At 41.6% G+C, this 25,148-nt stretch overlaps 2 protein-coding genes across 9 annotated transcripts in view; one reads left to right on the forward strand and one right to left on the reverse strand.

Moving 5' to 3' along the window:
* The window catches only part of TBC1D30 (TBC1 domain family member 30), a 107,234-nt gene extending 82,709 nt beyond the window's left edge, over positions 1-24,525 (reverse strand). For 5 of the 8 annotated variants that reach the window (XM_042246968.1, XM_027967485.2, XM_042246967.1 and 2 more), the window contains exons 1-2: positions 8,621-9,086; positions 4,067-4,231 (exon numbers count right to left, since the gene is read on the reverse strand). In XM_042246968.1, coding sequence (XP_042102902.1) covers positions 4,067-4,231; positions 8,621-9,032 — 577 coding nt within the window. In that variant the 5' untranslated portion in view covers positions 9,033-9,086. Of the gene's footprint in view, positions 1-4,066; positions 4,232-8,620; positions 9,087-13,324; positions 13,434-23,612 lie in introns of those variants that run through there. The other 3 variants (XM_060412846.1, XM_060412845.1, XM_060412847.1) reach the window with 2 other exon arrangements.
* Positions 24,526-24,636: 111 nt separating this feature from the next.
* The window catches only part of GNS (glucosamine (N-acetyl)-6-sulfatase), a 48,130-nt gene continuing 47,618 nt past the window's right edge, over positions 24,637-25,148 (forward strand). Inside the window, exon 1 of the mRNA XM_004006495.6 lies at positions 24,637-24,935. Within this exon, the coding sequence (XP_004006544.2) occupies positions 24,723-24,935 (213 nt within the window). The 5' untranslated portion in view covers positions 24,637-24,722. The remainder of the gene's footprint in view (positions 24,936-25,148) is intronic.

Here is a 25,148-nt window from a genome sequence, read left to right on the forward strand (position 1 = left end):
CATAGCCACAGAAAGAGAAGAACAATGACCACTCCTATTGGACTGAGTCTCTCCCAGGCATTTATGATAGCAAGATTTAATTATAATAATCATGATAATCAAGATGCCAGGGCAACGCACTAATAAAATGAGTCTATAAGCTGCATAAATCCCTGTACTTACTGACCAGACTAAAAATAAAGACAACATTTCCAAGACTCTCCTGGTGGTCCAGTAGTTAAGAATCCACTTTGCAATGCAGGGGACATGGGTTCAATTCCTATGCTGAGAATGAAGACCCCACCTGCCACAGCAACTAATTGAACTGGCTACAACTACTGAAACGGCCACAGCTTCTGAACTCACGCACCACAACCAGACAGCCCACGTGCCGCAACCACTGAAGTCCACAGGCCACAACTAGAGGGTCCGTACCCTGCGATGAAAGATCTGCACGACGAAACAAAGATCCCGTTTGCCTCAACGAAGACCAGTGCAGCCAAATAAATAAATAAATAGAGTGATTCTTAAAAAAAAAAACCAGTATTTTCATATATATGCTTTTCATAGTTTTCCAGTTATCTCTAGATTTTATCACTGGAGTGATAGCACCCTTCACAAACTCAACCAGCATAACTTAAACGTTTAATGCACCAATGCAAAAAACTATAGAACTAGGCAAGACCGATCACTAAGATGGCCTCCCTTTTGCTTTCAGGAAAAATAGTCAAACCATGGGATAAGCAAACTGCTTAAAAATCTTAACATCAGAGTCAAACTCCTGGCCAAACAGTCATCTTATTCTTCCCATCATCTTAATGTCTTTGAGTGGATTTTCCTACACACCACATGCATTTGTTCCATAATCCATCTGGCCAAGAAAAGATAAAGTATTTTATATCACATGCCAACAATGCTAAAGCAGTATATTCTAATAAACCTGAAATTCTATATTACGTGCTTTGCAGGTTACAAATTTCTTATTGCTCCAACAGTAATCCAGTATTATAGAAGTATCAATCTAGTGGCTAAGAAAAAACGTAGAGCACTCTTATGTCACAATTTATGGTACAAAGAGTGAATTTTTAGGATATCTATCTTCAAATTCCACCTCAGCCACTAGACAAATTACTTAAACTTTCTGAATCTCAATTTTCCAATAAAATGTGCCTAAAAACAATAAAATGTGCCTAAATGGGCTTTCCAGGTGGCTCAGTGGTAAAGAATCTGCCTGCGAAGACACAGGAGATACAGATTTGATACCTGGGTCAGGAGGATCCCCTGGAGGAGGAAATGGCAACCCACTCCAGTATTCTCGCCTAGAGAACCCCCTGGACAGAGGAGCCTTGGCGGGCTACAGTCCATGGGGTCACAAAGAGTCAGACATGACTAAGCACACATGCAGGGACAAAATACTCTCAGAATTGCTATGAGAGATAAAACCAACAGTTTGGCATAAAACACATACTTATGAATAATAACTGCTGCTACGGTTCTTATTATTAATTATATCATTAATATTAAAGTGGTTATACTATGGTTACCTTTAGATGACTGGTAAAATATAAGGGAAAAATCTGTTGTTCTGGAAGGCAAATATTGATCCTGCTCTTATTCTCACCCCAGTGTGAAAATAAAGGGATGTTACCATAAGACTTGGGGTAGAAAATCAAAAAGTCTAAGTGCTTGCTTCACATGTGTCAGAAATAAAAATGGTCTAGTCATTTTGGTTCATAATCCATACCTATGATTATTTCAAAATTAATATATCCCCTTTCATGAATCAACAGGAAAAACTCATTTTAATAAAAGATTTAAATTGTTTTATTCTATGGAATGTTATAAAAGGGAAAAAATCACTTATGGAAAGAATCATAAGCACTGAATCTATATGGAGAGAAAAATAGGGATTATCTGGACTCCTGCACATTAAATACAAACAATTCAACATGTTGCTATATTTGAATGAATCACTGATGGTCATTACTAAAATGAAAGTTCAGTTTTTAATTATATACATCTATTTATCTGTTGTTAGCTGACTTTGAGGAAAGAGGACAAATGTACAACTACTGAACTCAGGCATTCAGTCACTAAACACCAAATCTCTGGAGTTCTCTAAATAACCACTTAGTCAAATTTCTAACAATGTCTACATCATAATGCTGTATCATATGATAAGAATAATTCTGAGACATTGTTATTTCTTAATTCAACAAAAATACTCTGTTAGTTCCATCTAATAGAGTCTTATTAGCTAGGTGAGAATTTAAATCCCAGGAAAGGAGCCATTATGCCCCATATTCTCTGAAATGTAAAACCTTAGATTTAAAGAGACAAAAATCTAAAATACATAGGAATGGTGCATCCGCAAGTTCACAAGTTGAATCACCGGCTTGTGGACATATTTTTCTTAAAAGACATAAATGCCAGTCCTTTCATCAGTCAAGTAAAGTCAAATTCTAAATGATGATCAGTCCCTGGTGATTACCAACCCGTGATACTGTGCTGACCTGACCTTCCTTTCTCGCCTAACACTGGCTCCATCGCCCACTTGCACTTTCCCACACATCCAAATCCATTCATTTACCACTCTGGGTTTTTAACTTCTGGAACAAATAATACTAAGGGGAAGATGAAAACAATAGTTGACAAGAGAAAAATCAAGATCAAAACATTTCACCATTAAAAGGGAAAATAATACCATTTTTACTGAATACCAGTGAATCAACCAGAATCCACGGAAAAATATAAAATACTTGTAAAACATGACAACTTCTTGTAGATACACATGTATATACAGATAGATATGTACTATATAGTATATGTCTGCCTATATATGTATGTGTATATTTCTATATCTCTACCCTCCTTCTCCAGCAATTTCAGACAAGTACCTAGCTCTGGAGAAAACCCTCTATGGAATGACATTTTTGCTTCTTGTATGGAGTATTACATCATTATAATAATAAAGCAGTATTCTGTTTAATTAGGTCAAAACCTTCTTAAGTAAACACCATGAATAATAATTTTGGGATAACAGTGATACAATAAAAGGAGAGGAAGCAAACAGTATTTTCTTTTAAATAACAAACATAAGAATGTAATTTAAGCCATTATATTATCTGAAGCTAATCAAGCCCTGAAACCTGTTTTACACAAATAGACACATCTTAATTTAGAATAAAAAAAAAAAAACTCTAGGAAGTGTCACTTTACACACAAAATGTGAGAAAGTAAAGGAACAAAAAAGGCAAATTTCACATGCACCTAAAAAGCTGCATTCCATCAAAACACATCACTGTGCCTATATTTACCATACCTGAACATACTGTTCTGCCGTGCTGCATGTTAATAAAAAATACAAAACACAAATGGGGAAAAATTAGCAGAATAAAACATAAAACTCTTGCATGAAGAATTTAAAAAACCAATTCATAAGCTTTTATATCTAGTATCTAATATGGATTAGTAATTTAACATTTGAACAAACCATGTATCTCTTGGTTTTGAATGAATTAACCCCCTGAGACAATTTAATTTTTAAAATATTTTATCCTTTTCAGATTTCAGAGTAAGTTATAAGATTCTGGAGACAAGAGTCTCCTTCTTTTAAGTCAACTGCTTAATTCACTTATTAGAGCAACACACAGCATAAGGAAGCAGAAGCATGACTTCTAGGTGGTGTCTCTTTGCTGCTGTTTTAAAAATAAAGATTTCAGACATTATTTAGCATTAGGCAAAAATAACCATTTTCAACATGGGATACTACTTCAAATTTAGAATAACAAAACTAAGTCTGTAACATCAGATATGTATTGGATTGGCCCAAAAGTTTGTTCAGGTTTTCCCATTCCATCTTATGGAAAACCCAAGCAAACTTTTGGGCCAAGCCAATAATACACACCTTAACTGAAAAATATAGGAAACTGTCTGAGTTGTTCATCGTTCTTGAAGGGATAGGCTGAAGGGGTAGGCTTCCGTTTAAAATTTCTCAATATAAATATTCGAAAATATGACTACTGATGTAGCTTCACTAACACTCCAGTCCCACACAGCAAAAGGGCTAACCCCACTCTGCACTTACTTCTCTTCTGAGACACAGCCTGCAGGCACGCCGTCACAATGTCACAGTTTCTCTGTACTTTGTGCACAAGCCTATCTTTCTGCTTCAGCTGCCGAAGCAACTTTGCTGATTCAATGCCAATCCTGTACTTTAGTTCTCGAAGGATCGTCTCCAGTTCATTCGTGTCTATCAGCAAAAAGGAAAATAGAACAATAAATACTCTGAGAGGAATACAAATTCCAATATGACACTGATCATAAGATAAATCTTTGGAACATCCTTTAAACCAAGTAATCCTGAATTTTCACCCAGGATTACATACACATATTCAGCTAAGAGATTGATGAAATAAGTCATTCATCTATTTCCTGCCCTGTCCATGTAAATACTGTAAAATATATTTTATTCTTGAGGCTACCTGTAACATGTAGGCAAAGAATCTTAAGATATCCAGCTCTGATTGCAAATTTATGTTTCATTGACTCAAAATTGTATCATTAAAGTGCTCAGATGGTAAACTTGCAAGAAAAGAGAATTTTTTAGTCTATTAAATCAATGATAAACCTAACAGCTGATAACAACTTTTTAAAGTACTCAGCTTTGTAAATGATCAGTTAAAAGTAAGTAATACTACATTTTCTAATGTAGATGCATGCAGTGATGACCATTCTGTTTCAAATACACAGTCTTCCAATAGCTTGAATATTGGGACAATACTTCACCTCCAAATACGGTAGAAAATATATTTCCTTTAATCAGATAAATAAAAGATAGTTCACATCCATAAAACTAATACTCTCAACATCAGTTTTTCTACAAAAGAGAAAAGACTTGAGAATCAGAAGCGATCACAACATTTACGTGGACAATCATTACAATTTGGGAGTTTTGTTAGTCATACTTAATGTTATCATTAGTCACCATGCTGTGACCTGCCAGGCGAGCAGAGCCTTCTACTTGGCGTGGCATTGGCGAGGCCCTCATTAGAGGTCCTGTGTGCGGTTTGGATCTACTCATTCTAAAAGAGATTTAGAGAAACTAGAGAGGGTCAGAGAGAAAAAAAGAAATGTTCAAAAGTAAGAAAAATACTCCAGAGATCAAAGGAAGTGAACTTTGGGGATCTGAGTAACACAAGTGGAGGGGGGTATTTGCTTTAACAGCTGTCATACTCAGTTGACCTCATTATGGAAAATGCATTTGACCCTGAGTTAAAAAGAACTACCTTTGGATTAATCAACTGTCTGATCTTAGACAAGGCAGTGCTCCAGGTCTCAAATTATACAAGATTATTCTGGGAAACAAATGTGAATAGCATTTATAAACATTAATATAAAGAGCAATAAAGTAAGAATAAGGAATTGCTATGAAGAAGAGAACAAAAGCCCATTATTTCTCTCACCTTGAGTTCAAATCTGAGATATAATGAGAAGAACGAACACACTTTAAGTTAATTGAAAATACTTGGGTTCTGAGGATGATTAAACATGGAATCAAGCAACAGAAAAACACCAGAGACTCATTAAATCTATATTCCTTCAAATAGAGCAAATTTGAATGTTTAAAGTAGCTCCTTCTAGAAACAAAAAGAGGTAGGAATATCATCTTGCATTTAAATTATACTTTCCTTCCACAAAAAAGTCATTTTCAGTGACTCTTAAGGTACCTACAGCTCTATGATTTTTTTTAATAATATGCACTGTCCAGTATAGGAAAAATCGTCATAGTTGAATTTGAAAACGCCTTTTACAGCAACGTCTGCTGGTATGTAAATATCCAGAAGATAAAAATAAGGTCTCTTTTATCTTTATATGTCCCACAGCATCAGCCATAGCTCCTAACACAGTGTTAAATAAATGAGGAAAACTGAAGAGATCATCAACCGATCATCATCAGTGATCATCATCAATGACCATCATCAATGACCATCATCTCCTCTTTAAGGAACTCCAGTGTATATAATAATAAAAATAAGCATCCTCAACTTGATGGACATGAGTTTAAGCAAGCTCCAGGAGCTGGTAATAGACAAGGAAGTCTGGTGTGCTGCAGTCCATGGGGTCACAAAGAGTCAGACACAACTAAGCGACTGAACTGAACATTTATGGAGCACTTCATACACATTAACTTACATAAGTCTCACTTCTTCGCTATAATGCAGTAGTATTTTCTTTTGTTGAAGTATAGTTGCTTTATAATATTTGTATTAGATTAAGGTATACAGCAGTGATCCAGTTATATTTTTTTAGATTCTTTTCCACTATAGGTTATTACAAGATATAGTTCCCTGTGCTATATAGTAAATCTTTGTTGCTTATCTATTTTATATATAGAAGTGTGCATCTGTTAATCCCATACTGCTAATTTATCCATTCCCCCTGGCTTTCCCCTTTGATAATCATAAATGTTTTCTATGTCTGTGAGACTGTTGCTATTTTGTAAATAAATTCATTTGTATTATTTGTTAGATTTCACATATAAGTGATAGTATGTATTTGTCTTTCTCTGCCTGACTTATGAAGCAGCAGCATTATTATCCGTATCTGTAGGTAAGGAAAATGAGACTCAGAGAGGTTAAAGAGCTTGCTAGTAAGGAACAGCGAGCTGGCAGGATGTTAACTCAAGCTGACTCCAAAGTTCACGCCCTTAATGAAAACACTGAGAAGAGCACCTGGATTTCCTGAGAAACCATTATGGTGCCTCACATAAATAAATGACCCACACATGCTAAATATCTAAATAGGTGCCAGAGCAAAATCCCTAATAGAGGGAAAAGAGAATTAACACACAGGTTATCTACTTTATAAGAGAGTCTTAACTGTTTTATGTCAGGAAGGATATTTTTTGATCCTGAAAAAAATCAATAAGATTTTTCTAATAAGATGTAAAATTATTTTAGCAGACAGCAGTTTCCATCACTTGATTCTTCATTCTTAGTACTCTGATGATGTTTATTGGTAAAGGTGTGTATCTGTGTGTGCAGGATTGGCATAATATGGCATCATGCTCTTCCTTAGAGAGTCGACTACAAAGAAAGAGGAGATTAGCAGGGAGCTTCAGACTGAGACCTGGGCAAAACTGGTGTTTATAGGTCTTAGGAATGAGTAGGAAAGTGGTCACTCATTGTGATCTGTAGTTCCAAAACTGTGACCTCTTTCTTCCTTAAACTTTAGCTTGCCAAATTTCCTCTTCCAAAAGGAAATTACTAATCCACAAAATTCTCTCAGTAACGAAAAGTGAATAACTTTGTGAAAAAAACGAAAAGCCAAATCATAATTCTTCAAAACTGATTCGCTGGATTCTGAAAGAACTATTGCCCTACGGAACTTCTTGACATAAACAGACACTCTGAGAACAGCCAAATAATTGTATAAAATTAAATGGCAGGACTCCAGCTAAAGTCTCAGGCAAGGGGAGGAAGGTGGAAGCCATTTGTAACAATCAGCTGGGGGAAAAAAATCTTCAGGGGAAGCCAAAAGAGGAAGGAAAGCTGTTTACACAGATTTCAGAAAGCAGACAGATTTACTCCATTTCTAGTTTCTTTTCCCCTCTGGTACCAGCTAGACTGATCTTACAAATAGGAGACAGGAGACCACTCCATAGTATTCTTGTTCCTCCCTTTCCTGGTAATTTAGCACAAGGACATTAATTCAAGAAATGTTATGATAGCTTAGCATTTGTTTTCTACACCTCACTTCATTTCGTAAATTGAGGTCTGGATATATCTATACAAAAAGATAATTGTAAGTAAGTGTAAGCGCCTGAAAGGCAAGTTGAGGGGGAAAAAATATCTCAATTAGGACTAGACAGCAGCATCAGAGTCTGATAACAAAAGAAACACCAAACTAACCTCTGCCCCCAAAAGTCAAGGCCATTTTCTGATCAACCTCTTCAACTGAAGGTTCCAGCAGTTAAATGCTGAGATAACTACATTGCTCTAGGGCCCTCCACTAACCCGCCCCCCAAGGGGGAAAAAAATCCACCTAATGAGCTTCTTGAAATCTGGCGTTCTAAGAAATGGATTTCACACGTTCTGCTTAGAAACTGCATTATTGAATTATTCTGCCTCACTAAATACTATCCAAGTATGTAGCCAAAGAAGGATTTAAAAAAAAAAAAAAAAGTGGCTGCTTTTTTTTTTTCTTCTTAAACTAGCCCCGAGTGTCACCTCTATTCTGCCTGGGGCCCCTCTAGGTAATTTCAAATGGGTAAATCAGAAACTCCAAACCCGTCTTAACAGCTGTTCTGTTGCAATTAGAACCTGGACTGCCTCTCGCCTCCGGCCTCTGCAAACAAGAGGAGGGAAGGGGTCGGGGAGTAGGGGAGACCCGTGGCTACCATTCCAAGTGATGCTTCACTCGCCGACTCAAGAGGGAATGGGGGGACGTAAGAACTAAGACTAGTTATGAATCCGTGACACTGTGGACAGCCGCGATGGATCAAAGGAGACGCCCTAAACATAGTATCTCCGGGCGCTCGGCCCATCAGCACAGGTGCGCACAGGTGAGCGCCGGCAGACCTGGAGGGGGCTCTGCACAAGGACGCTCCCCGGACACCCCCACCCGCCCCGGCCCTCACCTTTCTGCCGCAGGTACTGCCTCTGGTGCCGCGGGCTCGGCCGCTCCTGCAGCTCCTGTAGCACGCGGGAGTCGCCGGCGCCGCCGCGGCCGCCCAGGAACACGTCGGAGCCGGAGGCCTCGGTGGAGCTGTCGAGGCTGTCTCGGCGCCGCTGGCGGCCCCGGGGCCCCCGGCCCCCGCCGACCGCCTCCTCCTCCTCGGTGCAGCTGTACAGCTCGGTGAGCAGCCCGCTCACCAGGGACGCCGTGCGGCTGCCCCGTGGCTCGCCAGGCTCCGGGTCCTCCTCGCCCTCCCAGGAGTCCCGGGAGCCCCGCGCTCGCTCCGCCCGGGGAGCTCGGCGCCCCGAGTCCTCCGGCCTCGCCTCGGGCTGCGGGCGCCGCGTCCGGCCCCCGCCGGCCGGCAGGACCTCCATGGCCCCCGGCCCCGCTCCCGCCGCCCCTCCCGCGGTGCCGCGCCGGCCAGTTCCGGGAGGAGGCGCGGCCTCGGCCCCGCAGCCGGTGTCCTGGGCCGGGCGCGGCGCCAGCGGGCTCCGGATCCCCCGGTGCCCGACCTCCCCGGGGCCGGAACCCGCGCCGCAGCTCCTCGGCCCCGGGCGGGAAGGAGGCGGGGGCGGCCACGCCAGTGGATACCTGGGTTCACCTGCCGCAGGTGAGGCCCGCCTGAGCCCGGGAGCACTGTCTAAAGAGAGCCAAGGAGCAGGATGTGGCCAGAACGTGTCAGCGTGAAGCCCTTAGCCCGGAGGGGGAAGGGCGCTCTGACTGCGGCCGCCTTCACTTGCATGTAAGAGATTAACTCAAAAAGAGGGCAACTCTTGCATCCTGTTCAGCCACCAGAAGGAAACGGTGCCTGGGAGAGTTCCAAACACCCAGCAATAGGTCAAGGCCGGGAGCTCCCTCCTTCACATACTCCTCAAAGCCAGCCCTTCTCACCTTCCCACCTGAGTCGGACACGACTGAGCGACTTAGCAGAGCACAAAGGCGTCTCTTAGTTTAGATTCTAAGATCTGGAATGTACTTGAGATTTAATAACGCTGTAAACTTTTTTCCTTCGGTGAAAGAATTAAGATTAATAAAGATTCTTTCACCTAGATTACGATCAACTAAATCTCTGGCACAAGACCTAACAGAATGGGGATTTAATAAATGTTACCAGAAGACAAAACTAATAAATTGACGCAGCTGATTCTATCAGTAAAATGAAAAGTTTACATGATACCCTAGACCTCAATGGAAGAATTGGATGCCCCTCCACTGTAGATATTTCTGTGAATTATTAATTATTGTCAATGTTTTCGTGTGCCAGGGACGGTTCTGCCTTCTTTGCATGAATCTTCCCATTTAATTCTCACTTTAACCCAATTGGAGAAGGAAATGGCAACCCATTCCAGTACTCTTGCCTGGAAATTCCCATGGACGGAGGAGCGTGGTAGGCTACAGTCCACAGAGTCGAAAAGAGTGGGACACGACTGAGGGACTTCACTTTCACTTTCGCCCAATTAAGGAGTAAGCACATTTGGGGGGATGGGGAGCCGGCGGGATCTTAGTTCCCTGAACAGAGATCGAACCCTCACTGCCTGCTTTGGAAACCCAGAATCTTCACTACTGGACCACCAGGGAAATCCCCATCTTATAACATATAACATTATATTAATTTCAGGGATACAACATAATGATTTGACATTTGTACCTGGGATTTCTTTGGAAGGAATGATGCTAAAGCTGAAGCTCCAGTACTTTGGCCACCTCATGCGAAGAGTTGACTCATTGGAAAAGACTGATGCTGGGAGGGATTGCGGGCAGGAGGAGAAGGGGACGACAGAGGATGAGATGGCTGGATGGCATCACGGACTCGATGGACGTGAGTCTGAGTGAACTCCAGGAGTTGGTGATGGACAGGGAGGCCTGGCATGCTGCAATTCATGGGGTCACAAAGAGTCGGACACGACTGGGTGACTGAACTGAGATGAACTGAAGAAGCATTTTGAACTGTGGTGTTGGAGAAGACTCTTGAGAGTCCCTTGGACTGCAAGGAGATCCAACCAGTCCATCCTAAAGGAGATCAGTCCTGGGTGACATTGGAAAGACTGATGCGGAAGCTGAAACTCCAATACTTTGGCCACCTCATGCGAAGAGTTGACTCACTGGAAAAGACCCTGATGCTGGGAGGGATTGGGGGCAGGAGGAGAAGGGGACGACAGAGGATGAGATGGCTGGATGGCATCACTGACTCAATGGACATGAGTTTGGGTAAACTCTGGGAGTTGGTGATGGACAGGGAGGCCTGGCGTGCTGCGATTCATGCAGAGTCGGACACAACCGAGCAACTGAACTGAACTGAAGAAGCATCTATCTCAAAGTTGAGTGTAATTTACTATAATCCATAGAATGTAATTTATATAAATCTGTGTACAAGATACAGACTATGAACATTTAAATTATTTCCAAACCTATATCACAGTCTTGCCAATAATCTGTTCACCTGTCATTTAAAACTCCCTTAACAAGACTCTCAACATTTTTGATAACTTGATAATTTTTTTCAGCATGTGCAAACACATAAAGACTAAATTGCTATGATGAAAATTATGATGATTCTTGGAATGGCTGATTTGTAGAATCTAGCAGTTAACCTTTTACTCTAATCCTTCAGGGATTACTCATTTTTGAGTCACAAGAGAAATGTACAGGGTCATTGCTGGGTTTCAGCTTCTCCTCATGGATGTTCACTCTTGCTCAAAATTAATTGCTGATTATAATTTATTTATATCCTTGGAGTGCAATACAATCTCTGTTTTCAATTTAATAACTATACATAAAAAATCATATTTTTCCATCCAAAAAGCTGAGATAAGAGATAAAAACAGGGTTTCATACTTTAAAAAGCCACCATGCCTTAGACAGACATAGTAGACAGTAGAAATGCATAGTAGACAGTAGAAAGACATTTAAGTTATAAAATTTGAGTGCTTAGAGGAACTTTGAAGATCTCATTTGACTAGTGCTGAAAAATTATACTATATTTCGAAGTGACAGACTATAACAAAAAAAAATGTGACTGCTCAATGCCTATCAGCTGGGAACTGAATCTCTCATCTCTCACCCATATTCAAGGGACATTCTTTGAAAATGAGATGTCTATTGTGCCAGCACTTAGGTAGTCACTGACAAAGGCCGACTAACATCATTTGCCTAAACTGCTTTGTCTAAATCCTTGCTTCGTGCCTCACATGAATGCTTTCTGATGGATGTAAACACATCATACAAAGATCTTCACACTTTGAGCCTGTTCCTACACGTCTATCCCTTTGCCTCCACCCCAGACCTCCCCTTCTCCAATCTCCCAGTCATTTTCCTCCCAATGTGATGAACAGCCTGCAGAGGCCATTCATCATTGCCATTGAGTCCATGTATATTCTAACTTCAGATCACTTCTTTCTACATAAACTGGATGATCAGGTGCACCACCCAAAGCTCTGCTCATTAAAAGGTTTTCTCTCACCACTGTCATTCAAGGCCAAGCCCAAGTGAGGCTGTAATGCACCCATCACCCACCCATATACCAAGCTGTTTTATCCTTAAACCAAGCTCAGGCTTTCTCCTCTTTCAGCTGGTCTTTAGTCCCACAGGTGTGAGCCAAGATAGAAGTACAGTAACCATAATGAGTGATATGGAAGTCTGCACTCTCTCTTCATGCACTCGTTTGCGCCCTTATTCACGCTTAGTTCGAGATGTACCATTTCATCCTATGTAGAACTCCTGCTGAGGCTTCCCTAGTGACTCAGTCGGTACAGAATCCACCTGCAAAGTGGGAGACCTGGGTTCAATCCCTGGGTTGGGAAGTGCTGCTGGAGGACAGCATGGCAACGCACTCCAGTATTCTTGCCTAGAGAATCTCTCAGACAGAGGAGCCTGGCGGGCTACAGTCCACGGGGTTGCAAAGAGCTGGACATGACTGAGAGACTAAGCACAGCACAGCAGCAGAACTACTGCTGATGCTGACCAGCTCTATGACTTGAGGATCCTAGAGAACCCAGCTGGTGATGGATAGCTCAGGAAGCATCATCATTTAGTGCCTCTTGGCCAAGAGTCCCATTTCATTAGGAGCTCTTTTTCAAAAGATGTGTAATTCCTGCTATAGGTAGCATAACTTTGCTCCAAAGTCCCAGGAGTCTGCATTGTGATCTTCCTATTGGAGTGTGCTTCACAGTGCATCTTTTCTCATCACTGATACCTGGAGTACCATAGCATCTGCCAGAATGTATGGCCCAAGTAGATGGGCTATGTGCACCATGAGTTGGAACTGCCACCAGGAAAGACTGCAAGATATGATCTCTGCAGTTGTACAGATCTGCATTATCAGCAAGTCCCCAGGCTTGGTTTAACATTTTGTTGTCATCAACTTGAAATTACTAAAAATATTTTCTTCGAACTTGTGTTTGGTAAGTGAAGTCCCATGGGACAATGGAAGATGTGCATAACCAGTGGAGATAAACCAGGATTGAGGGTAGAGCAGGCAGTAGCCAAGCACCAAAAAATTGTCATACCCCATCTCCAGGCAAGCCAGAGAGTCTCAGGGCTCCCAGGTGAACAGGCAGAGACCAGAGCCCAGGCTGGCGGCAGCAACAGTGGAGAGAACAGTGGAAAAGCAGCAGCCAGCAGCAGAAGAAAGGAAGATTTTCCACTTAAAACTGATACTGAGACCTACTGTAAGGGTAGAGCTTGTCCATCTGTTCCCCAACGATGTTTGCACAGATCTCTTGAGATCCAGGACAGGAACTGCCAGCTTTCAGGCAATACACTTTGTCAGTAAATCACTACAAAATAAAAGCACACATGTGGGTATTGAAATGAAGCATATCAGAAAATTATTAGACTTCTTCAAAGAGTTTAGAGTCTCTGGTTTTGAAAACTTCTACAATGTCGCAAATCAAATATCCACGAGCTTAGATAGAAATTAAATTTTAAAGATCATTGCATGGAGACTTCCCTGGTGGTGCAAGAATCTGCCTGCCAGTGCAGGGGACACACGTCCCCTGCAATCCTTGGTCGGGGAAGATTCCACATGTCACTGAGCAACTGTGCCACAACTACTGAAGTTCATGTGCCTAGAGCCCGCATTTCACAAGAGAGGCCACTGCAATGAGAAGACAGCACACCATAAACAGAAACCCATTCACCACAGCTAGAGTAGCCCCTGCTTGCTGCAACTAGGGAAAGCCCACCTGCAGCAACAAAGACCCATAGCAGCCCAAATAGTTAATTAATTTTTTAAAAAGATCATTGCACTGGATGGAAAAGAACACTATTTTCATATGTAGCTCTGGATAAATTAGTTATTAATGATGAAAACGACTTAAAATTTTACTTTTTTCTTATAATTGAAAGTACAGTGGTGAAATGCATATACAGGCACTTATATAAAAACTTGAAGCCACTTGAGTTTTCTTGTATACCCTTCACAAGTCATAGGAAATGTCAGAGGAAATATTACAATGTAACTATTACACCAGTTAGAACTTTACAATTGCAAAAATCATAAAAATGTATGATTTACATTTAAAATTAAATTCGTATCTAAATAAAACTGATCTGTAGAAATAATTAAATGTTTTTATAAAAATTATTCCACAGTCATAGCTCTACCTGTGCTAAAATTTGTATTTTGAAATAATCTCTCAAAAATTTATCCCACTGTTATACACTCTATAGAGTACCCTTAAAAGCTCCCGTATAGGTTATATTAGAAAAAATATCCTCCTTAAAATTAAAAATTATCAAAAATCATTTGCAATTCAAGCATTTGCTCAGAGCCACTGAGATTGCTTTCAGTTATATCAATTGAAAAATGACATTGTTAAAAATACACATTTTAAAGGCCTAGGAAATGAATTTGTAGGGAAGCAAGCCAGAAAAATTAGATCATCAATCAAGATATCACATTAATAAAGTATTATTTATTGTATTATATAAATTATAACACCAAAAAATTTTTTGCCGTTTGTTAAGATTAGTGTTCTTTATTCATCTATCACTATAATCCCTATTGTATTTTGTAAGCAATTCAATATTTCTTAATGAAAATGTTGGTATCTTATCATCCTCAGTGTCACTTTTTTCCTGTTATTTTAACAAAAAGCCCCACAGATTGTGTTAGTAGCCGTGTCTGCTACAGTGTGCTTTTCTGCTCCAGCCACTCAGTCATGTCCGCCTCTCTGTGACCCCATAGATGGAAGACTGCCAGGCTCCTCTGTCCATGGGATTTTCCAGGCAAGAATACTGGAGTGGGTTGCCATTTCCTACTCCAGGGGATCTTCCTGACCGGGATTGAACCCATGTCTCTTGCATCTCCTACATCCGTAGGTGGATTCTTTACCACTGTGCCACCTGGGAAGCCCTATCTGCTCCAGCCTCTACCCAAATCTGGTATCCTTTCCAGTCACGCTGCATATGGGCTACAGCAATACTCCTACATAGAATGGGTTGTGTATGAATACCAAAAGGCCTACCAAGCAATGTGCCTCACTCTCCCCTTTTTTTTTCAGCAAGAAGTGGAAGAAGCAGTGATTTGTTTTTACTTCCTGACACAACCCTGGACCCTTAAGATCCTTTGCTGCTGCTGCTGCTGCTGCTGCTGCTAAGTCGCTTCAGTCGTGTCCGACTCTGTACGACCCCAGAGACGGCAGCCCACCAGGCTCCCCCGTCCCTGGGATTCTCCAGGCAAGAACACTGGAGTGGGTTGCCATTTCCTTTTCCAATGCATTAAAGTGAAAAGTGAAAGTGAAGTCGCTCAGTCGTGTCCGACTCTTAGCGACCCCATGGACTGCAGGAGTGCTGGAGTGGGGCGCCATAAGATCCTTTACTGAGTGCCAAGTCCCTGAATTTTCATAGGGTCTCTCTCCTATCCCCAGGAGCTGTGTCACATGAAAGCTATCTGCCTCTTGTTCATCTTACCTGATCAGCATGATATCATCAGTGTAATGGATGGATAGATGTTCTGCAGGCTGCCCAGATCTGTTTAAACTCTATTATGACATATGGTTATAATTGGTGTTTTAACACCCTGATCGGCTAATTTATTCATCTTGTCATTTATTATCTCTTTTTACTAACTGATTTTTCTTTTGGTTATGGGTCACATTCTCCTTTTGAGGGGTTCTGTGTAGTAGTTATTTTTTATTGGATCTAGGCCATTGTAAATTTTATATTGTGTGTCTAAATTTTGTAGCCTTCCCTTAAAGAGTATGGGGCCTTGTGTTGGCACGCCAGTTGTTTCTTTCAGATCAGGTTGCTATTTTGAGACTCGTATTCTAACTTCCTTATTACAGGCATACAGTACTTTTTCATTCGTGGTAGTTTAGCCCTGTTACAAAAGTGTAACCTTTCTATGTTCTCCACTGAATGCTCCTTGTGATCAAGAAAGACTTTCCCTTCTGGATAGTTGGATCGCAAACATTTCCAACTACTCTCAGAATTATTACATCTCCCTGGTCATTAATTGCCTAGGTTGTACTGTCTTCACCCAAGGCATGCACATCTTAGTGTTCAACAAAGTCTCACAAGGATATCTTTGCAGATTTATATATCTTTGCACCTACATATGGAGAAGGCAATGGCACCCCACTCCAGTACTCTTGCCTGGAAAATCCCATGGACGGAGGAGCCTGGTGGGCCGCAGTCCGTGGGGTCGCTGAGAGTCAGACACGACTGAGCGACTTCACTTTCACTTTTCACTTTCATGCATTGGAGAAGGCAATGGCACCCCACTCCAGTGTTCTTGCCTGGAAAATCCCAGGGACGGGGGAGCCTGGTGGGCTGCCGTCTATGGGGTTGCACAGAGTCAGACATGACTGAAGCGACTTAGCAGCAGCAGCAGCAGCAGCACCTACCTAGCTTCCTCTTCTTTGGAACATTGCCCCCAAGTTCTAGCTATTTCAGCCCCCCTCAACTGGAACCTTTCTCCTTTCAATTCAACTTTATTCTACATTTTATCCCTTTTCTGGCTCCCTGGTTCAGAATGTGCCTTCCCATTGAAAACTGGGGCAATTGTTTATTTTCCTTCATACATAGATTACAATCTTGCACTGACTCTTGTCCATTGTGTGAAAATATACATTTTGTCCTGTTTTCTACTTGTTCAGAGCAGGAGGGTTAATCTGGCCCTGTTTCTCTTTCATGGCCAGAGGCTGGAATTTTGAGGTTATTAAAAGTGAAACAGGTTATGATAAAAGATGGTGTTGTACCTAAAAAATTTTATGGAAAATTTTCAGTAGCTGGATTTTATACATTTTGGTTTAAACTCTTGGGGAAAATGACAAAATGAATAAGTATGACTTTTTAATCAAAATAATTTATGAACAATTAATTGAAGTGATGGGAAAATGCTTTCTTATAAGTGGTAAGTCATGGGACTTCCTAGTGGTCCAGTGGTTAAGAATCTGCCTTCCAGGGCTTCCCTGGCGGCTCAGTGGTAAAGAATCTACCTGCTAATGCAAAAGACATGGGTTCTATCCCTGGTCCAGGAAGATCCCACATGCCACCGTGCAACTGAGCCCATGTGCCACAGCTATTAAGCCTGTGCTTTAGAGCCTGGGAATCACAACTACGGAGCCATTGAGCTGCAGCTACTGAAACCCACACACCCTAAAGCCTGTGCTCAGCAAAAAGAGAAGTCACTGCAATGAAAAGCCACCACACAGCAACTAGAAAGAAGCCCCCCACTCGCCACAACTAGAGAAAAGCCCACATGGCAACGAAGGCCCAGCATAGCCAATAAATAAATAAGTAAATAAAAGTATTTTTAAAAAAGAAAATTCCACCTTCCAATGCAGGGGACAAGGGTTGAATACCTGTTGGGGGAACTAGGAACCCACATGCCGTGGGGCAATGAAGCCTCTGTGCCACAACTAAGAGCTAACAGCAAAAATAAATAAATGATTGTGCTTTCTAAAGTGGTAAGTCAAATTCATAACCAGACACCAAATAGTATTACATATTCTGTTCAGGATATGGCAAATACTGATCAGTTGTCAATTATTGTGCACAACTCTTCTAAAAGGAAACCCTATTAATAATTTTTTATTTTTTTAGCCAACTGAAAACATTTATGAAATTTTAAAGTGAGACAAGATTTGGGCTATTTTAACATGCACTTGAGCAACATTTACAATCAGTCATATGTCAGCACAGCTGTTACCACGATTAAGCCAAAAGGCTGCAGGCTCTTTAAAAACAACTTTACACAACAGGAGCCGTGCAAAACTCATTAGCTTATTTTTGTGAAAGGAAAGGCTGCCTTCAAAGTACTTGACATTGTTAACTACTTCAATAATATGAAACAGCTGTATATTTTATTTTCAGGTTCAACTACTATATGGAATATTTTAAACACATATACCACTGGGAATTTTTCTTTGAAGAGTCTAAGTATAGTAAAAGGTCTGTGCTTTACAAAGGTGTTCAACCCTTACAACATAAGACTTAACGAAAATGGACTCTAAAGTGTATTTGCAATGATAGAAGACAAACCAGAATACCCAGGAGATGTAATAACATTATTCAACCCATTGGTAAAACTCAAATATAACATTTTAATTGAAATTTTAAAAAGATATTTTGGAATGCTTCAATGAAACAACTGATAAATTATAGACTCCTGATGTGGATATAAATAATAGTAGGTACCTTCTTTCATCATCCTTAGATTTATTGATTTAAAGCATTGAGATAAAATTGAGATTAAAAATTAATGAATATGAAATCAAAATGATTTCAAAAATCAAGAGAAATTATTTTGACACTGAAAAGTGAGTAGTGATAATTTTTTTTCAGATCGTAACAAAGACAATTAAGAGGAAGAGACAAATTGCAAATAAAATTAATAAATAGGCTCTTGAATCATTTGATAATCAATTGGTAAGAAGAAGTGAATCATATAAATTCATTTTAAAATATTTAAATTTTTTCTGATTTGACCTCAAACTAACATCAATGAAGATGATCTAAACCCAAAATAGGTGATTACAATGAGTGCACTGATCACTAAATTAGTGCTGTCAATTCAAAGAATATCTAAGATTAGTAACTGTGCAAGAAAATTTGAAATGTTCATGTAAAATATTTGATAGAGCTTCTGAAATTTCATACACACATACACACGTGCACACAAACAATGAACTACGAAGATGAAAAGATTTTTTCTGAGGTATTAATGAAAAACAAATACTGATCATGCTAGAGAAAAAATAAATTATCTTTGTATTATCTCTATAGAAAATATTACAAACCATTGTCATATGAAGAGTCACTTAAAGACTCCATAAAAATTGGGGAGAAAGTTTGGAGAGAAATGTCTGACAGTTACCTAATAAAATATTTCATTACTTAAAAATTTTGCATTTTTCATTATATTTTTCAACTTTTAGTAATTTATAATATTACGATTTCTTTTCTGTCTGGTGTTAGTTGCTCAGTTGTGTCTGACTCTTTGTGACCCCATGAGGGGACACACTGTAGGCCACCAACCTCTGTCCATGGGATTCTCCAGGCAAGAATACTGAAGTGGACTGCCATTCCCTTCTCCAGAGGATCTTCCCAACCCAGGGATCAAACCTGGGGCTCCTATATTACAGGCAGATTCTTTACTGTCTGAGCTACAGAGAAGTCCCTTTATTTATTTTCTCAGTCTAAATACTAACTTTTGTATTTAAAATTGCTATTCTTTTGCTTAAGGAGCCCCCCAATTGTATATAAGCTTCAGGTCATATAAAATCTGTTTTTGCCCCTGTCATCATCATCTTCTCATCTAACTGATCTACCTTTATGCATTCTTTTCCTCTTCTAGTCTGTACACCATGCCATAGCCAAAAGGATCTTATAAAAATTTATGTATGACTATTTTTCTCCTCTACTCTTCCAGTGATTTCCCATTAGCCTTAGGCTAAAGACCAAAATATTTAACATAGGGTCTGGACCCTGCCTACCTCTCCCTCTCCTCTCTGCCTCAGCTGCAATCATGCTGGCTTCTTTAAGTTATTTGAATGCACATCCTTAGAGCCTTTGCACATGCTGAAGTCCATGTCTAGGAGACTTTCTATCTGCGTGTGTATGTGTGTGTGTGTGTGTGTGTGTGTGTGTGTGTGTGTGTGTGTGCGCGCGCGCGCACGCACCTTCGCTCATTCAAGTCCAACTCTTTGCAACACCATGGACTGTAGCCCACAAGTCTCCTCTGTCCATGGAATTTTTCAGGCAAGAATACTGGACCAGGTTGCCATTTCCTCCTCCAGGGGATCTTCCCAATCCAGGGATCAAACCAACATTTCTTTTGCCTCCTGCATTGGCAGACAGATTCTTTACCACTAACACCACTACCTGGGAAGCCTAGGAGGCATTCTACCACCAACTATTCTATTAACAAATTACCTTCTTTAAACTTCAGACTGGCATCTTAGATCAGTAAAACTCAAACATTCAAAAAATTAAGATGATGGCATACGCTCCCATCACTTCATGGCAAATAGGTGGGGAAACGATGGAAACAGTGACAGACTTTATTTTGAGGGGCTCCAAAATCACTGCAGACGGTGACTGCAGACATGAAATGAAAAGATGCTTGCTCCTTGGAAGAAAAGCTATGACCAATCTCGACAGTGTATTAAAAAGCAGAGAAATTCCTTTGCCAACAAAGGTCCATCTAGTCAAAGCTATGGTTTTTCCAGTAGTCATGTATAGATGTGAGAGTTGGACTATAAAGGAAACTGAGTGCCAAAGAATTGATGCTTTTGAACTGTGGTGTTGGAGAAGACTCTTGAAAGTCCCTTGGACTGGAGGGAGATCAAACCAGTCAATCCTAAAGGAAATCAGTCCTGAATATTCATTGGAAGGACTAATGCTGAAGCTGAAGCTCCAATACTTTGGCCACCTGATGCAAAGAACTGACTCATTTGAAAAGACCCTGATGCTGGGAAAGATTGAAGGCGGGAGGTGAAGGGGATGACAGAGGATGAAATGGTTGGATGGCATCACTGACTCAATGGACATGAGTGTGAGCAAGCTCCTGGAGTTGGTGATGGAAGGGAGGCCTGGTGTGCTGCAGTCCATGGTGCTGCAGAGTCAGACAGGACTGAGTGACAACTGAACTGAACTACCTCCTTAAATGCCCATCACATTCTACTTTTCCTTCATACAATGTTCCCCTATTTGCAATTATATACTTTTATGATTGTTATACTGTGTGTTTCTCTCCTGTGTGTGCATGCTCAGTCATATCTAACTTGTTGTGACACTATGGACTGTAGCCCTCCAGACTCCTCTGTCCGTGGGATTTTCCTAGAAAGAATACTGCAGTGAGTTGCCATTTCCTTCTCTAGGGGATCTTCCTGACCCAGGGATCAAATCCGAGTCTCCTGTGTCTCCTGCCTTAGCCAGGTGGATTCTTTACCACTGAACCACCTGGCAAGCCCCAAATTTCTATGCCACTAAATTGCAAATTCCATGAAAAAGGGAATGTGTCTTCAGCATGAGCCTAACATTTGGAACAAAGCTCGTATCTAATTATACAATCTCTGGCCTCAAATAATTTGCAATCTAGTTTCGAAACAAAAGCAGTGATAAAATTTTACAATTTGGAGCATCAGTGCAGATAGATAATTTTTATTTGTGCAGAAAGTCTTACTGGAAGCCTTGAAATCTGAATACATAGGGGTTAGTTTTTCCATCAGGGTGCAAAATTAGCCAAGCTTGAGGCTGTAACACACTACACTGGCCATCTGGAGAGTACTCTGACCAGATTCCCAACACAATTCTCTTTTGCAGTGGAAACCTACTGCATTCTCTTCTTTCACAGCACTTTAAAAAAACTTTTTTGGGGTATAGCTGATTTAAAATGTTGTGTTAGTTTCTGCTATACAGCAAAGTGAATCAGGTATGCATATGTTAAATCCACTCTTTTTTAAGATTCTTTTCCCATATAGGTCATTACAGAGTAGTGAATAAGAGTTTCCTGTATTATATGGTAGGTCCTTCCTAGTTATCTGTTTTATATATTCTACTTAATTTTTAAAAGATTCTCTTGTCTTCTGTACTTACTTTTAAAAAATAGTAATAAAACAAAGGACATTACCTTTTGCATAAGCCTGATCGCATGTATGACATTCCTAAGCACTTCCATAATTATTTTTACCTTATACTACTACAGAGCTTCCACAGGTTTGAAGATTTCCAGTCAGAGGGCTCAGCTTAGAAAAAATTACACTTTATCTGTTAGGAAACAGAAGGTACAGCCTGCTATTCTCAGTTGATAATAAGGCTTGTTCACCTTGCCAGGGATATTTCTTTGGCTATTGTTATATTCACTAGTTTGTTTTCTTTTTTCGATTCCACATATAAATGATACCACACAGTATCTGTCTCGGTATGACTTATGTCACTAAATATATACCCTCCAAGGCCGGAGATAGTTCTGTTTCCTAGACTTGGGCAGAGTAGCAGCTGTTTTAGAGCTATCATAGAAATATTTGGAGTCCTAGCTTCATGGAATTTCCCCCCAAAGTTTACTTAATATTTGGTTGGGTAACCATAAAGCAGTGTACTTATTTTTGCTTAATTGCACAGTCTCCAACTTCATCTAAGAGGTCTTTCATAAACTCACCAATGGATAAATATTCCAAAATCCATCAGGGGTTATTTAGGCTGCCAAAATATCCTGAAACTGTTGGTTTGAAATCACGGTATCAGCTGAGGAATAGTATAGTCAGGTTTACAGTTAAAATGAGTTGCAGGAAATATTAAAAGCAATTTTATATATAAGGGCTTTCAATAAGCATTTGTTGACTCAGGGATTCAACTTCAGCTTCTTCAGCGTTACTGGTTGGAGCATAGACTTGGATTACCGTGATACTGAATGGTTTGCCTTGGAAACGAACAGAGATTTTTCTGTTGTTTTTGAAATTGCAGCTAAGTACTGCATTTTGGACTCTTGTTGACTATGATGGCTATTCCATTTCTTCTAAGGGATTCCTGCCCACAGTAGTGATATAATGGTCATTTGAGTTAAATTCACCCATTCCAGGCCATCTTAGTTCACCGATTCCTAGAATGTTAATGTTCACTCTTGTCATCTCCTGTTTGACCAATTCCAATTTGCCTAGATTCACGGAGCTAACATTCCAAGTTCCTATGCAGTATTGCTCTCTACAGCATCGAACCCTGCTTCCATCACCAGTCCCATTCACAACTGGGTGTTGTTTTTGCTTTGGCTCCATCCCTTCATTCTTTCCAGATAAGGCAATGGCTCCCCACCCCAGTACTCTTGCCTGGAAAATCCCATGGACGGAGGAGCCTGGTAGGCTGCAGTCCATGGGGTCGTGAAGAGTCGGACACGACTGAGCGACTTCCCTTTCACTTTCATGCTCTGGAGACGGAAATGGCAACCCACTCCAGCGTTCTTGCTTTGAGAATCCCAGAGACAGGGGAGCCTGGTGGGCTGCCGTCTATGGGGTCACACAGAGTCAGACATGACAAGTGACTTAGCAGCAGCAGCTTCATTCTTTCTGGAGTTATTTCTCCACTGATCTCCAGTAGCATATTGGGCACCTACCAATCTGGGGCGTTCATCTTTCAGTGTCCCATCTTTTTGCCTTTTCATACTGTTCATGGGGTTCTCAAGGTAAGAATACTGAGGTGGTTCGCCATTCCTTTCTCCAGTGGACCACATTCTGTCAGACCTCTCCACCACGCCCCCGCCATCTTGGGTGGCCCCACATGGCACGGCTTAGTTTCATTGAGTTAGACAAGGCTGTGGTCTGTGTGAGAAGGGGACGACGGAGGATGGGATGGCTGGATGGCATCACGGACTCGATGGACATTGAGTCTGAGTGAACTCCGGGAGATGGTGATGGACAGGGATGCCTGGCGTGCTGTGGTTCATGGGGTCGAAAAAAGTTGGAGACGACTGAGCAACTGAACTGAACTGACTCAAGGATTAAACACAGTAAGACCTGGGAGGCATATTCCTCCTTTTTCTTAGTTAGTTCAGTGGCTCAGTCGTGTCCAACTCTTTGGGACCCCATGGACTGCAGCACATCAGGCTTTCCTGTCCGTCACCAACTCCAGGAGCTTGCTCCCACTCATCCAGTCAGTGATGCCATCCAACCTTCTCACCCTCTGTCATCCTATTCTCCTCCTTCAATCTTTCCCAACATCAGGGTCTTTTCAAATGAGTCAGTTCTTCGCATCAGGTGGCCAAAGTATTGGAGTTTCAGCTTCAACATCAGTCCTTCCAGTGAATATTTAGGACTGATTTCCTTTGGATGGACTGGTTGGATCTCCTTGCAGTCCAAGGGACTCTCAAGAGTCTTTTCCAACACCACAGTTTAAAAGCATCAATTCTTCGGCACTCTGCTTTCTTTTTAGTCCAACTCTCATATCCATACATGACTACTGGGAAAACCATAGCTTTGACTAGACAGACCTCTGTTGGCAAATTTCTCTGCTTTTAATACGCTGTCTAGATTGGTCATAGCTTTTCTTCCAAGTAGCAAGCGTCTTTTAATTTCATGTCTGGAGTCACCGTCTGCGGTGATTTTGGAGCCCCCCAAAATAAAAGTCTGTCACTGTTTCCATTGTTTCCCCATCTATTTGCCATGAAGTGATTGGACCAGATGCCGTAATTGCTTCCTATTGACTGATTCCCTCCTCCTTTTATCCGATCTTTCCCCCATTTTCTTTTTTTTTTTTTCTTTCCCCCATTTTCATCCCTGCGCAAAGCACTCCGAAACAGGTCCTACCAGAACCCAACCTCTGCCCGAGTTGGGAGCAAGGGCGGGTTCGCCGGCTGGCAGCCTCCTCGCCCCTTCCAGGCCACTTCCTGCTTTCCCTAGCGGCTGCTCCAGCCCAGCTCCCTTTCCGTCCGAAGCCCCGCCCCGTCTCCCGTCACTTGACCGCACGGCGTGCTCCGCCTCCTGCCCCCGATTCACGTGATCGCGCCCGGGAGAAAACGCCTGACCTGAGCTCCTGCCCCCTACTGTACACCCTTATCTTCCAGTTGCTCGTCAGTCATCCGCACGTCTCTACACTCCGCCCGGGGTCCCCCCGGAGCCCTGTCTGCCATGCGGTTCCTGTCTCTGGCCCCAGATAGGCCCCGGCGAGGCGGCCCCCGCCACCTGCCCTCCGGCAGCCCAGCGCCACCGTCGCCGCCGCTGCTGCTTTTGCTGCTGCTGCTAGGTGGTTGCCTGGGGGTCTCCGGGGCGGCGAAGGGCTCTCGGAGGCCCAATGTGGTGCTGGTTCTCGCTGATGACCAGGACGAAGTGCTCGGCGGCATGGTAACTCTTCTTTTTATTTCTGCCCCGCCCCTCCATTTCCCGGGCTGCCTCCTGGGTTTCTGGCCCTTTTCCCCCACACGAACCCACTCACCTAGCTACCTCTACCTCGAGCTGATTTGCTTTCACCGCGCCGGGCCCATACGCAAGCTTATAAAGGTGAAGGACTCTATTTTCTCTTTCTCTCGTGTCGGTTCTGGGTCCACACACGTGCAT

This window comes from Ovis aries, chromosome 3 (genome assembly GCF_016772045.2).
Source record: "Ovis aries strain OAR_USU_Benz2616 breed Rambouillet chromosome 3, ARS-UI_Ramb_v3.0, whole genome shotgun sequence".
Classification (NCBI taxonomy): domain Eukaryota; kingdom Metazoa; phylum Chordata; class Mammalia; order Artiodactyla; family Bovidae; genus Ovis; species Ovis aries.